The sequence below is a fragment of the Anabrus simplex genome, chromosome 14 (assembly GCF_040414725.1).
Source record: "Anabrus simplex isolate iqAnaSimp1 chromosome 14, ASM4041472v1, whole genome shotgun sequence".
Taxonomy (NCBI): Eukaryota; Metazoa; Arthropoda; class Insecta; order Orthoptera; family Tettigoniidae; genus Anabrus; species Anabrus simplex.
In genome coordinates this window covers 48,439,032-48,454,820 of record NC_090278.1, presented here as the reverse complement: position 1 = coordinate 48,454,820, position 15,789 = coordinate 48,439,032, and the positions used below count along the sequence as shown (strand labels likewise).

At 38.5% G+C, this 15,789-nt stretch overlaps 1 protein-coding gene across 4 annotated transcripts in view; it reads left to right on the top strand.

The window, feature by feature from the left end:
- The window catches only part of LOC136885551 (ATP-binding cassette subfamily C member 4), a 403,879-nt gene that overhangs the window by 219,174 nt on the left and 168,916 nt on the right, over nt 1-15,789 (top strand). For 3 of the 4 annotated variants that reach the window (XM_067158180.2, XM_068230366.1, XM_067158181.2), the window contains 3 exons: nt 1,844-1,982; nt 7,593-7,703; nt 11,422-11,535. In XM_067158180.2, the coding sequence (XP_067014281.1) occupies nt 1,844-1,982; nt 7,593-7,703; nt 11,422-11,535 (364 nt within the window). The remainder of the gene's footprint in view (nt 1-1,843; nt 1,983-7,592; nt 7,704-11,421; nt 11,536-15,789) is intronic. The other variant, XM_067158182.2, reaches the window with a different exon arrangement.

The window sequence follows — 15,789 nt, the reverse complement described above, 5'->3', positions numbered from 1 at the left end:
AATTTATATTTCTTTCTCAAGGCTATCAAGACCCAGTGGGGGCTGAAACATGTACCTTTAATGTGATTTTACTTAAAAATTTCCTTTAAGTCTCATATATTGTATTGACCGAGGTAGAATAATTACATATTTTTCTTTAGACCTATGCCTGTCGGTGCAACATAAAGCAAATTTTTTAAAAAGGAGAAAAAACATGAAAGTACTTCCACTTCTGCAGCCGAATAATAGTCTTTGATCGTTATTTGTTTTTCAAAAGCTTTCAAAAGGAAGACGACTTGACATTAATGCCATCTGGAGATTTACGATAAAGTCAAGTTTGAATTTGGAGACTGTTTCTCTGAGAGACAATCGCACGTGATGAAACAGTCCACCATCTCCCTAGGAGAGAGTCTTTAATTCTAAGGTTAAGTGCTGGTACTTTTTTCAAAGAAACATAACATTATTTTGAAAACATTTTATTTTCCTTGGATTCTACTTCTCAACGTAGTTTCCACCATTATTAACTCTTGTAGTGCCAGGCGGCCAATCTGTCGGCCATGCGAGCTGCTGCTGAAAATGCTGGGGGCCGATCTGTTGGCCTCGTTTCTATTTTGCCTGTATCTTCAATTCCTGCTGCACGATGGCAGCACAAGTAATACCACCAAAAAGACTGAAGCCTTTACTCTCTTGAAATATCGATAATATGTGATATCGATATCAGTGAAGTTTTATAAAAGCTTTCTTTTGATGCATTGCAAGTTTTGAGGTGGTAGTTCTACCACTTCGTGTCGCTTGTTATCTCTTTTTTTTTATACGTTTGTTTCTTTACTTCCTATAGTGTAAAGATGGACAAGTATATGAAAGATGATTAAAATATGCATTGTTTTAACACTAAGTGCTTCATTAGAGGATAATTTATCAACTGAAAAGTGTTCAAGGTAAAAAAGAGGTTATTGTGTATTTAACCTGTGTGTGCATAATTTTGTAAAAATTCGTAATTCCAAACAAAACAAAAAGTGCTATAAAGAATTGCGGAAAACATTAGTTTTTATTCAAAATTAGTTGCATTTTTCACAAAGGTTTTCAAGTTTTTCAAAAGATAATTAAAAAAATTCGGACTCTTTTAAATGAAGAAAATGAAACACTATTGCAATTAGCCACACTCACATATTCTCTATTCCCCCGTGTGCTATGGACCAAAGGCTATTATTCGGCTGCAGCCAAGGTAATCATCTCCCGGGCAGCAATCAAACTATGAGAGAAGTACACTCTGTGGTTGACGTAAGCCCGTGGCTGTCTCGTGAGAGTTCTGGAATGTTATGTATCACGGCCAGGTGATGGAAATTGCCCGTGCTGTTATGTAACCTGAGGTTCGTCGTGCGTGTTTATATTGTGGTCTGCATCTGTTAATCTATGTATGATAGCCACCCAAGAATTGCTGATTTTATACCCTTCTTATAAATTCATTTTGTTTGGGTGTTTCTTAATTTTTAGGGTCTTGATTAATGTGTATTATTTTGTTTTTGAAATGATTATATGGTAAAATATCTTATATAGTTCAATGATCTGTTATTTTGTCATATTCTGCTGTCCTTGTAACTTGAGGAACCTCGGGAAAAGTAGCAATCATTTTTGAATTCCCGATTCAGGGGAATATGGTGTATGTGGTATTATTTCATTTGAATTCATGGGTGGTTTTTTTTTTTTTTTCAGAATACTTCAGATTCAATTTCTTTTCTGTTCTGAACACTTCAGGTTCAGTTTATATGAGTTTCATCCCATGTCATTTCTAAAAAGTATAGTATGTTTTTGTTATTTGTTTGAGGTTTGTTTGTAATTAGTATAATCTTTTCTTTGTGTGCAGGAAAGAAATGGCTGTCATTAGAAAGATGTCCTATGTTCACTCCATCATCCCCTCATTCTACATTTGTGTTACCCGACTCGCCATATTCCTTACGGTACTGACATATGTACTGACAGGCAGTAGCATCACTGCCCAAAAGGTAAGTATCCTGTCAGCTGTATATTATTTGTGTTCTCCTCTCATATTTATGAAGATGTGGAGATTGTCCTTGTCCTCACTTTCTACTTCTTCCTCTTCTCACATTCATTATCGTCGTCTTAGCACCCGCATAATGGCTGTGATCATCAACCCCTTCACCAAGTATTTATTTTTCATCCATTGAGTAATTTATTTTGGTAATTTTTTCCCTCCTCAAGTACGAATACTGTTTTCACTTGGGCAAGGTTAACATCATCATCATCATCATCATCATCATCATCATCATCATCATCATCTGGAGCAGTTTCCAACCACAGGCTGGGTCTGCTTGGAACATACACCTCTCCATCATTTTCTGCCCATCCACCACTTCTCTTCTGCCACTCTCGTCCAATTCGCTCTTCTTTACACCTTTCAGCCATCTGTCCCTCGGTCTTCCTCTAGGTTTCCTTCCCTTCAACTCCATTTCTAACATTTCTTGGTATCCTCTCTTCTCTCATTGTCTTAACATGTCTATACCACTGCAGCCTTGATTTTTCCATCTTTTCCTGTAGGGTTACCTCATTTACCATCTCCCAAACTCTCTCATTTCTTACTCTGTCCATTCTTATTAAACCTACTCGATACCTTTGAAACTTCATTTCCACTGCTTGTATTCTGCTTTTATCCCTCTCCTTCACATTTCTGATCCATACGTTGAAATTAGCACAACATAATTCTTGTAGATAATTGCTTCATATAGTTGTGGTACATCCTTGTTCCATATCAGTCCTCCCACACTCTTAAAGAATTCATTTGTACACCTTCCTCTTTCTCTGATTTCCATCCCATTTCCTCCATTTTCTTCAGTTACACTTCCCAGGTATTTAAAGTTAACATGAGACATAAAAAATATCGAAATACACATGTACACTCTCGCACGCTATCAGTTCTGCTAGTTAATCAGAAAAGAAATGCTCGAAAATTATTTTTCTTCATTCTGTATTGGCCTTCATGTAGCATTACATCCAGATGCTCAAAAATATCCATAGGTTCAGAGTTATTCGTGAAGTGTACATGCAAATCAGCATCGGCAGTAAATAAGTCTTTTGCGCTACCCATTCCAAGTTCCACCCACTCTGTTTGAATCTCTACAATATCACCGTCACCTGTGCCATCTTCTGCATTATTGCCACCACTCGGGTCAATAAAATTACGTTACTATCAACATCACTATCTTCTGAACCTAACAATATACTTGCAATATAATTTTTGGCTAAATCCTTCAATTTGTTTTTGTCTTCAGAACCACTGTAAGTCACCATGCTGATTGCACCGCCTACTAGATGCAAGACCAGTGTGCTGTAGGCAGGACAGGCAGTGATCCTGAAAGCAATTTCCCTTCCGAATTCTGTGATCACTTGATCAGCAAGACACACAACCAACACGCAATAGACGGCAGAACGGTTCAGAAAAAGTTTTACGCTTATAAGCGGCTCGTGCAGAGTAGTGCTACTTTGAAATGGCTTGACGCTTGAGAGTGGTTTGCGCAACTTGTTCTAGGTTTCTCTCTCACTGTCTTTCCCTCGGAACTTCATCTACATTATCTGTTTTGGTATTCTTTTCTCCTCCATCGTGTGCATATCCATATTCCTATCAGTTATCTCATTTAGGCATTTAGGTTTTCCATTTCGATCTTCTTTCTCATCTTTGTTTTCCAGTCTGTCTTTCCTGGCATACTTCTTAGGTATGTCATGTTTTTGGCTTGAGTTCCACTCCCCTCCCTACTTTTGTCCACGTCTCAGCCACAAAAGTCAATATGGTTGCATAATACATAAAGTATCTTCTGCATTCCTTGGTACTTCCTTGTTCGAGACAAGGTTTCATACACTCCGGTAGAATGTATTGCCCTTGTATACCCTCTTTGCTAATCCTCATATCCACCCGTGTATTCTGCATTAATTCACTCCCTAGATATTTCAAACTATCAACAATTTCAAGGCTTTGACCACCAATTAGCACAATGCCTTTCCCTTGTCTTTCTAGTCTTGATATCACCTTGGTTTTGCCTTTCTCTGCACTGATTTTCATATCATACTTTTCAGTTTTCACGTTCATTGTATCAGGATGTTCCTGTATTTTTCTGCTATTTGTTCCCCACACCACAGAATCGTCTGCAGATAGTAATAACTTCATCTCCCTATTTCCATGTACTTCCTTCGTCTCCTTTACACTTTCATCCATCGTCATCAGCATTTCCCCTTTTCCAGTGACATCAAGTGGGGGCAAATATGGTTCCTCTCCACATTGTCCTGTATCTCCACCATTCCTCATCCACACTGTGTTCCACTCTGGATTCCGTTGTCCTATGCCGTTCTTCATAGAGTCTATCCAGCATAATCTCTGTCTTCCTTGTCCTCTCTTCTCTCTGTCATCTGTCTTTCCAGTGCTTGCCTTGTTAGTCTTTCTTCTTTCATGCACTTTACACGTCCACACTATCTCAGTCTGTTCTGTTCCGCTTTTGTTATTTGTGACGCTCTCCAGGAAACCATACCTTAAGTTGCATGACAAAATGTTACTGTATGAAGAAAAAGGGTGGGAAAGGCCAGAAATACTGATTTTTAAATTTGATTAGATTTCCATTTCCTTGCCTCCAGTTTTGATAGCCTCTTTTCCTTTTTAACTTCCTCTACACATCACCATTGTCTTGCTGATCTCCACATTGATCCTCAATCCCCATTGTTCAATCCTTCTATTCAGTACATTCAGCTGTTGTTGTACCTCCTCCTGATCTTCATCCATAGCCGATAGAAACATAACAGGTGATGGGCCACTCCCCTCTCTTCGTACATTTTCATTCTGCTGATGCAGTTGTTGTACATTGCTTGCACCAATTCTTCAGGTTGTGTACCCAGTCTCTTTTTGACCATAGTTTCCCACACCTTCTCCCTGGAAACACTATCATATACCCCTGTTAGATCTATGAATGTCATGAAATGAAATGGCATATGGCTTTTAGTGCTGCAAGTGTTCGAGGACAAGTTTGGCTCGCCAGATGCAAGTCTTTTGATTTAACGTCCGTAGGTGCCCTGCGTGTCGTGATGAGGATGAAGCAATGATAAGGACGACTCAAGCACCCAGCCCCCATGCCAGTGAAATAAACCAATTATGGTTAAAATTCCCGACCCTGCCAGGAATTGAACCCGGGACCCCTGGGACCAAAGGCCAGCACGCTAACCGTTCAGCCATGGAGCCGGACTATGAATGTCATGATCAGATCACTTCCATATTTCCAATTCTTTTCCATTAATTGCATCAGATGACAAAGATGTTGATTCCCATAGGGAATCTGAAATATTTGTTCCGAATGAGTAAATTTATAATACCAATATAAATGGTCCATTATTGGACATTATAAATTTTCCAGCTAACTCATTCCTGGTTGCCAGTGTTTCGCCCACGTGTGCTAGGCTGGGCTCATCAGTTGGTACCTAGCACACCTACCAAGACGCTGGCTAGTGCATACCGTGGAGGCCACTGCGTAAGCTAATTGTAGCCACCGGCAGTGCCAATGCACTATGATAGACTTTGTCCCACTATCAAAAATTGATGCCTGCTTGGCCATCAGATGACAAAGATGTTGATTCCCATAGGGAATCTGAAATATTTGTTCCGAATGAGTAAATTTATAATACCAATATAAATGGTTCATTATTGGACATTATAAATTTTCCAGCTAACTCATTCCTGGTTGCCAGTGTTTCGCCCACGTGTGCTAGGCTGGGCTCATCAGTGGCTTCCACGGTATGCACTAGCCAGCGTCATGGTAGGTGTGCTAGGTACCAACTGATGATCCCAGCCTAGCACACGTGGGCGAAACACTGGCAACCAGGAATGAGTTAGGTGGAAAATTTATAATGTCCAATAATGGACCATTTATATTGGTATTATAAATTTACTCATTCGGAACAAATATTTCAGATTCCCTATGGGAATCAACATCTTTGTCATCTGATGGCCAAGCAGGCATCAATTTTTGATAGTGGGACAAAGTCTATCATAGTGCATTGGCACTGCCGGTGGCTACAATTAGCTTACGCAGTGGCCTCCACGGTATGCACTAGCCAGCGTCTTGGTAGGTGTGCTAGGTACCAACTGATGATCCCAGCCTAGCACACGTGGGCGAAACACTGGCAACCAGGAATGAGTTAGCTGGAAAATTTATAATGTCCAATAATGGACCATTTATATTGGTATTAATTGTATCATGTTGAAGATTGGTTCCACTGTAGATCTTCCAGTTCTAAAGCCATACTGTTCTTCCTCTTCTTTTTCTTATTATTCTTCTTCCTAGCATTTTCCCACTAGTGCAGGGTCCGCTGTTTTTATCTTGTTTCACCATTTTGCAGGCTCTTGGGCATCATCTATTCTTAATTTCATAGTCTCCATATCAGCATTTACTGTGTTCACTTTGGTCGTCCACGTGGATGTTGCCCATTAATTTCAAAGGAGAATTTTCTGGCGAATGGTGTCATTAAGAGTGTGATGCCCATCGACCAATGGAACATACGCATTTCCATGGTGTGTAATTGGCACTCCATAGCTTTGTTAGCTGGTCGACATTTTGCACCATATAAAGCAACAGGACATACTATCATACGGTGTATTTTGGACTTAATATGTCACAGAGCAAGTTCCCTCAGTCTCATCCATACTTCTTTTATCCTACTTCACACTTCATTACCTTTCCCACCGTCCTTCTGTAGGCGAGATCCTTGATACCTGAATCTTACGGTCCTTGTTAAGGTATCCCCATCATACTGGTTGGAGCCGTTGCTTGGGATGGTTTCTGGGTATTTGGTTTTCTTTTTGTCATCTGAGACTGTATTGTGAGAGATGGCTGTTCCTATCTTCAACTTGATGCTGCAATCCTTTTCTGGTGGTATAAGCAAGAGTGACATCATCTGCATATAAGAGGGTCCAAGGGACGCTTCTTTGCACGTCCCGTGTGATTGTGTCCATGACGAGGACAAAGAGCCGTAGGAACAATGAGGAGCCTTGGTGTACACCGACTTTCACTTGGAAGCTGCCTGAGGTGCAGCATCTTGATCCAGTTGATAAGCGTTTCTGGTACACCATGGTCACGAAGTGCATACAAGATCACACAATGTGGAACATGATCGAAAGCAAGATCAAGGAAGACAATATGCAGTAGTTGTTATTTCTCTCAGTGCTTTTAATGAGCATTCTGGCAGCAAAGATCGCATTGGATGTTCCAGCGCCCTTGACAAAGCCTCTCTGTTGGGAACTAATGCTGACGATGTCACGCAGTCGTTGATCGAGGATTCTATTCAAAATCTTTATTATGTGCAGCAGGAAGCAAATTGGACAGTAATTTGCACAGTCTGCTGCATCACTTTTTTGCTTAAAGATAGACACAGAGATGCAACTCTCCTTCTACCTTTTTTCTCATTCTTCACTCTAAATATAGTATTCTCTCTAGTATTTTTGCCACTTGTGATAAGAGTGTGCGATTCATCTGCCATTATGTTTATCTTATTATCTGTTGTCGTTCATGTTCCCGTCTTTCTGTACACGGGGTATAAATTAACACTGTCTTCTGTTTTTCCAGGTATTTGTTGTGACTGGATACTATAACATTCTCAAGGACACCATGAACAATGCCTTCCCCCTGGCTATTGCTTTCTGGTCTGAAGGATGGGTGTCAGTGAAGAGGGTCCGAGTGAGTATGATATTGAGAACATGTCAATGTTAGACTTACATACAGATGTGGAAGTTGAAGTACTGATTACTAACTTCTGTACAGAGTGGATATGAACACTGCTGACAAACTTTCATGGGGTGTTCAGAGATGTTTTTTGCTATTTGTTCAGGGCATCAACCTATAGAGATCTTTTGCCCCTACTTGCACCATATGATTTGAACCTGCATGTAATTGGAATTGCGGAAGTGTAGAGAGTTTAATGTGAGGAAAGGAACGTTAAGGACGACTCAAACACCCAGTCCCCAGGCCAGGGATATTAATAATTTACAATTAAAAAGCCCTGACATGGCCGGGAATTGAATCTGGGTCGCCGGGTGACAGGCGGATGCATTGCCCCCTACACCGCGGGTCCGGACTCAGAGATGTTTACTGAGTGTACAAGTCGGTACGAGTGTAAAATGATACAAAGTTTTTAAACATAACATGCCCAAATAAAACGACTGCAGTTTTTATAACATTTTAACACAAAAGCATGAAATTCCCAATCTTATATTAGGACCAAAATGGCAATAGGCAATCTCAAAACCTCCCATGGCTTTATGTATGTAAGGTGCAATGTCTATTCTGGTCTCAATAACATAATCGTATTATTAATAATTATTTTACGCCCACATTGGAGCACTTGAATCAATCCATATATGTTAAAGTCTTAAGAGTATTAATTACAAATTTGGCTTATGTTTCTTCTTCTGCTCTCAGAACTTCTTCATTCTTTCTGACCTGGCTGCCCTTTCTTCGTCATTTATGGTGAACCATTTGCGTGTAAACATTTTTAGTTCAGCATAACATAATCGTATATGATAATATTGAAATACTACAGTTGTGTTGCTTAAGAAGGAACAGTTTTGATTCCTGCCTGAAAGCCCAGTGATTATAAAGTGTCCTGAGAGAAGTGCCGAAAACCTGTTCAGCGATACACTAAAAAAAAGTAAATAAATAAATATCGAACCCTGGACATAATGTAGAGGTTTTGCAAGTACAAACATTTGACGAAACTCATTCCATCTTCAAGTAGAGCTGTCGAAATGCGCTCTGTCTCCTTCCAATTGTTGTGGACACTCTCTGCTTTATGATTTCCGAGGATTCTCTAAACAACACCCTCCGAATGCGATGCTAAGATGGTCCCTTATGCAAGTTCACCGCCGATCGCCTTCCATTACTACTTGTGGTCGATTGTTGTTTTGCTTAGCGTTACAGATATTAGATTTTTCGAAGAGTTTGGCTGATCAAAGTTACTGAACTGAAAGAAGTTTTCAGAGGAAACGTACGAAGTTTCCGCCGTAAAACTGAATGTAAAGTTTCAAGATTTTTAAGTCATGTACCGGTAAAAGCCGGCCCCATGGTCTAACTTGCCTGTCTCTCACCTGGAGGGTCTGGGTTCGATTCCCGGCCAGGCTAGGCATTTTTACCTGGATATGAGGGCTAGTTCCAGGTCCACTCATTCTACGATTATCTTTAATTGTGAAACTATTTAATGGTGAGATGGTGACGGCCGAGTGGATTCGTCACACTGACCATGCGTCACCTCATAATCTGCAGGCCTTCTGACCAAGCAGCAATTGCTTGGTAGGCGGAAGGCCCATTGGGGCTGTAGTTTGGTTTGGTTTAGGGGTGTACATAAATATACATATTTCATTTTTGTGATGTTTAGCCAAATTGTTAATGGTTCATTCATTCCCGATTTTCCGTTTTCCCGTGCTGTACGTATTTTTCCGTGATCCCTCCAAAACAGTGATTCAAGTGACAGCGAATCATCCGATCTACAGGGAATTGAGCCTCCTGCAGGTTTGGATTAATGAGATAACAAGTAGCTCGACCTTCAAGCTGCTAATACTATAACCCGTTAAAATAATAAATAATGTTATTGGTTTTACATCCCATTAACTACTTTTACAGTTTTTGGAGATGCACGAGTTCTTTAACATGCCGATAGCTGTACCAACGCGGAGGCTGATGTATTTGAGTCGTAACTTTACCTGTCCCGACGTAGACATAAACAATGTTGTTGAAGAAACAGAAGTTCTTTGTAATGGATCTCAAGAGCAGGGATCAGATTTGAGAGTGTAATGTACTACTAACCTTTTCAATGCCGAGTTTTGATGACCAGCCGAACCTTGTGGGCTGGGTTTTTTTTTAGGAAGAAGCACTTTGACAGATACATATTTACTGATACTATTAATGGAATGCACATCGTCCCCTTAGCTCTGGAGCCTAATACGGTGTCGGGGATGAAGTGAGATTATATTTTACACCATATTTTTATGACCGGATGCCCTTCCCGACGCAAACCTCAGTTGAGAAGATAATGAATATGAAATGAGTGATGGTGAATGAAACTGGGTAAAGAAGTGGAAGGAATCAGCTGTTGTTTATGAACAGGAACTGTCCCGACATTTGCTTAGGAGTGCAAAAGGGAAACCACAAAAAATAAAAAAAATAAAAAAATAAATAAATAAATAAATAAATAAATAAATAAATAAAAAAAATAAACAAAAAAAAACACTCAGGACAGCTGACGGTGGTGTTCGAACCCACTCACCTGCCGAGTGCAGAGCTTGGCTCCATAGATGTAGCATGTTAATACGCGCGGCTACTCCGCTCGGTGATGCTATTACTGAAATATAATACAACATTGTTGATCCAAGAAGTGGTATTATCAAAATAATTTACATTTGGGGAACAAATAATTTATCTGAGGAAGAGGTGACAATTCCGCATGAGACTCATCATTACTACTTTGTCTCGCACTTTCTTGTAGTTCAATATTGGCGCTCAGATATTCTCCATCGTCATTATCAAAATATAGTTCTTCAGAATTACTATTTATGAGGAAACATTCAATTTCATCGTCAACAAGAGATGAATGTATACTACACATTAGCACGAAAGATGTTCCACTCCAACGAAGCGGAAATAACACGAGATCGCTTTCAAAACACGCGAAATGGAGTGATATATCTGCAGTACAGAACTTCTTTGAGCATTTCCACGGATTTTCAAAGCATGACACTATATCACGTTCATTTGTGAGATTGGTGAAGTACATACTGCACCAGAACGTATAATACGGGTTTGTCAGTGAATGGGCTAACGTGATTAAAAAAGAGAGAAGTGATGTTTTATTGTTGAATCTGGTTCTGTTTTGAGTGCAGTGTAGCCTATAAAGGAAGACTTTTCTCCAAGTTCTGAGTGTCGATTGATAGGATGTAAATGTGATATGTCCTCTGGAGTGTTTAATTTTTTAGTGAATATCATTATAATGATAAGAGAAGAGTGAATTATTGTATGAGTGTTTTTTTATTATAACATTATATTCACAATTTTTCTCTTTTCTTGTTTTTTAAAGAAATTGTGCAAGGTAAAATACATAATTTTTTCATTGGATGGTCCAAAACTCTTCTTATTCAAAATAAAAATTTAATTTATTGACGTTCTACTGATTATATTTATAATTCCTCAGTAAAATGTCCGTCTGACCTTAGACTTTGAATGCATGGTAATACAGTTAAATAAGTGAGACTTGTATTACAAAAATTATACATTTGTAGCTTTTTCTGAAAAATCGCTTATGATGGATAAGATAACTTTTGGAATGGACCACCTCATTTGTTGTTGTCTTGTATGCAATAACCAAGGCAATTTCATCACTGGTTACTTTCTTCCCATGTTTTTGCAGCAATTTCTGATGTGTGAAGAGTTGCCTACACTGCCTTCCGGAAGTACTGAGCCCAAACCTCCTAAGGATGTCATGCAGAATGGTACCCTGGACCAGCAGGCTCCCGGCGAAGAGGTGGTGGCCAAATTTCTGTTATCAAAACTAACAATGGTGGTGGTTTTTGTTACGAGTGTCTTAAGGTGAAAAACTGCATGCTCATCAGCCCATATTGCCAAGGAAAAATTGTGAAAGATGTTTATCAGAATACAGAGATGCCAACTACTAAAGATTTTCCATAGTTTCTACGATTTTCTCACATATACTGTGACAATACGGAAGCGGTGCTGATTATTACAGATTTTACAAAATCAAAATGCTTTCATAAATTCTTAATTTCGCTCACAAACAATTTTTATAAAAAGTTCTATGAACAGGAGACTCGCTGTTGGAAAACAGTTCATGAAAAAATGACTAGATAGTGATATTTATCTTCAAACTTTAACACAGAGCGAAATATTCAGCAACATTCTTTGATGAATGCAGATTCCCAACATATGTGCTCAGTTTTTGTTCTACTGCCTATGATTTAGGAAAGATGAGTTGCTTGCACTTGCTGATTAACACTTCCGTTGCCTGCTTTTGTTGCAAATTTATATTGTATTTAGCAAACATTTATTCCAGTGAAGAGTAACATTCAATAAAATAACAAGATGTGTAAAAGTAGAAACAATGAAGAGGCGAATAACTGTGGACAAAAATGATCTGCAACGAATCGGTATTCCCGAAATAAGTACTTGGAAAGCTTTTCATGACTAGGACCATTGAAATTTTATCGAGACATGTGTTTTGTGAATCACTTGTGATTTTTCAGTTAAGCTTGGAGGACGCGATGACTGTCCTCGCTGTATGAAATCTTAAAAAACATGAAGCTTGTGAATACATCGAAGGACAATGCAAGATGCTACAAAAAGTGGCAATAATAGTGTTACACGAGCTGAATATTATTTTGCATGTTTTTTTAGTTGAACAAAACTTTCCCATATCTGCAGCAGACACTACCATTATGTTAGGTTGGCATCTCTGAAAATGAGAAATAAAATATAAAGGAACAATCAGCTGAAGAATAAGACAAGAGGGAGTCAGGAAAGGGGCAAGTAGGGCTCACTTTACATTATATGCCCTAGTATCACAGAGTCGGAGGAAAATTAAATGTGAATGCCTACTATCTCAAAAGCCCATAGAATTGATCAAAACTGGTCAATAATAACTATTGAACAATATCATAGTCGGTACAGTAAAACTGAGTAAGGCATAAATGATCGGAAATTGTATTATTTCTGACTTTTGTTATGTAGTATCTATGGATAGAACCACTAATAACATAGATATTAGAAAATTAAATTTTAGGTCTTCCCCTAAACTACCATTTCAACCAACATGAATAAAATTATTTATAGCCTGGACTGTAATGGGATATTCTCCTTGAATTTTTTGAATTCATTGTGCAGGCCCATAACTCTGACCTGAGACAGTATAGTACCAACCAAATTCTGGCACATTTCAACATCTTGGACTTGAGCAAACATCTATAGTACATAGATCTCTGCTTCCTTTACAGAATTGTTAATACAGTAGTTCTCTTAAATGCACGTCATTGTTACCTGATTTCCTGTTACATTTTCATCCTTATAGTATCTGAAATAGACCACTAATCCATATTCCTTGTGTGTGCCTAACACTCCAGCAACATTCCATATTCTATCACCTTCCCACAACTGCAAATGCCCTGCATGAAACTAACATCTTCGTTCCCTATCATCAAACCAAACTGAAATGTGTGCTAACGGAATAAGCTCTTAATTCTCTGTTGACAACCTGGCCAAAACATTACTAGTGACACCGACATTATTATATGTTATTTTCCCCCTTGATTTTTTTATTTGTTATTTAAGTTGTAAAGAATTTGTTAATATTATGTCCCTTCTTTGTTAAATTTTATTGTTTGTTTTCTTACTATCAATATTTTATATTATACAGTCAGTGTAAAATGGAGTACTTCATACCTGTGTCTGATTACAACTAAATAAATAAAAAGACTATACACCAATTTTTGTAGATAGTTGTTGATTTGATATGAATATGTCTTATGGCTGGGGGTTCATGCGAAAATTTGTGTAACATAACGCGGCAAAATGTGTGACGGAAGTTATGTCACATTAGTCGTTACCAAAGATTCTCTGTGAAATGATGCAAATAAATCGTTCATTATCAATACTTGAGTTTAATTTATTGAAAGACATATTCACGATTATTAGCTTTTCGCAAAGGGAAAAGTTTCTTTTTCCCATGTTCTTGCAGCAGTTTCTAATGTACTGCCGGCAGTACTCCCATACTCCGCACTGTTTTACTTCTAAATTGAATCTGGTGCTTACACACTGAAACAGACATTTAACCAATTCCAAGCTGCCAATATCGGCAGAATGCGGTCTCGAAACCTAGTTGCCAACTCTAATATTTACTTTCACCACGTGCTTAACCTATTTTGTTGAGCGTGTATGGTATTCTGTACGATTCGCAATCTTTTGCATTTTTCTTGAGTAATAAGTGTTTTTCATATTAGTCTTTATCTCTTCTTTATCTCTCTAGTATAGTATAGCGTAGTTTACAGTTTAGCTTAGCAGTACAAGTTTAATCGTTCAGTGTATAAACACAGCTGTAGTTTTATTTACGTTTGAGTATTGGTTAGTGTACTTAGTTTGTCCATGTTTAGCCTGTCTCATTGTAGTTCAGGAAAGACAAGTGGCAAGAAAGTGACAGATCAGTGGCGTGTTCCCTTTTGTAGGCCATAGCTTCCTTCCTGTGACAGCCATTAGCAGTGAGTGATGTGTTATTTCCTCATTCTCTTTTATTCTTAATAATGCATTCTCTTTTTAGTGTCGGATGTTGTCAGTAACTGTAGTTTTTGTGAATTTGTTTTCAATCCTGATTCATTAGCTTTTCTGAGTACAGTATAATGCCTGTTGCTCACGGTAAAATTTTCTATCAAATTTATTGTACAATAATTTAATTTTATAAAATTTCTGTTGCTCACGGTCAAATTCAAAACCTTTGATAAAATTTTTCTTATATAGGACATGTTCTATTCCGTAAATTAATTTTACGAAATGAACCAATCAGTGAAGCTGACATCAAGATGATGCTGGCACTACGTCATGAGAAGATTGTGAAGCTCAATTGTAAACAAACAAAATGGCAGGATCCGGGTGGACTAAGGAAGCTGTTAGTGTTTCACTGGACGAATACCAGAAATATCGTTGTTTGTACGAAGTTAAAACGCCACTTTACCACAACAGAAATGCAAGAATAGAGGCAGAAAAAACAATCGCCGAATTCCTATATGAATGCTGGTCTTCTCACCTAAACTAATTTTCGACCAAGGACGGCAATCCTCTACCTTCTTCTCTTCGTTTGATCCAATCCTGCGTCCAGCATTTCCTGGCATTTCTTTTCTTCCTTTTTACCACTGTAGGCCTACAACATATAATTGCAGGTAAAGCAGCAAGTTTTGCTTCGTTTGTTGGAGCCATACTCTCAGACACACTGTAAGTTGAACAGCTGATTCTTGGTTTAAAAGTTTATCGATAGATGGCAACACATACACATCTCAGTTTAGAAGTGAGTTCATAGATGGCCATCCTGATGCTTCCACCGCTTCCACGGATTTTATAAAATAATTTTACCGTGAGCAACACAACTTGCTTTCACCAAGTTTTTATAAAATTAATTGTACAACAAATTTTACGAAACATTTTATCGTGAGCAACAGGCATTACCTTTTCTGAGGGTTTTTTACCACGATCGTATTGCATCAACTGTTTTTGCGGCAGTAGCGCACTGACAGCAGAGGTAAGGCGATGCTCATTTGTTTTGCAAAGCGTCAATTTAGAAGTGAAGCAATGCAGAGTATAAGGATATCATGCAGAATGGTACCTGGACAGGCAGGTTCCCAGCAATGAGGGGTGATCAAATTTCTGTTATAACAAATGATGGTGGTGGTTTTTGTTGTGATTGTCTTGAGCTGAAAAACCGCATGGGCACTAGCCCTTATCGACACGGAATATTATAAAGATGATTATCAAAATGAGAAAAAATCATGAAGGAACGATCACTTGAAGGAGAGGACAAGAGGGAGTCCTGAAAGGAGAAAGAAGGGCTCACATTATACCGTATTTACGCGAATAATACCCGCATTTTTTTTTTTTTTTTTTAATTGAGGCACGAAATTGGGGTGTGGGTTGTATTTGAGTCAATGTTGGCATTTTTTTCAAAATCAGCCTTCCTAAAGTTAGGGTGCAGGGATTATTCGGTGGCGGGGAATATTCACGTAAA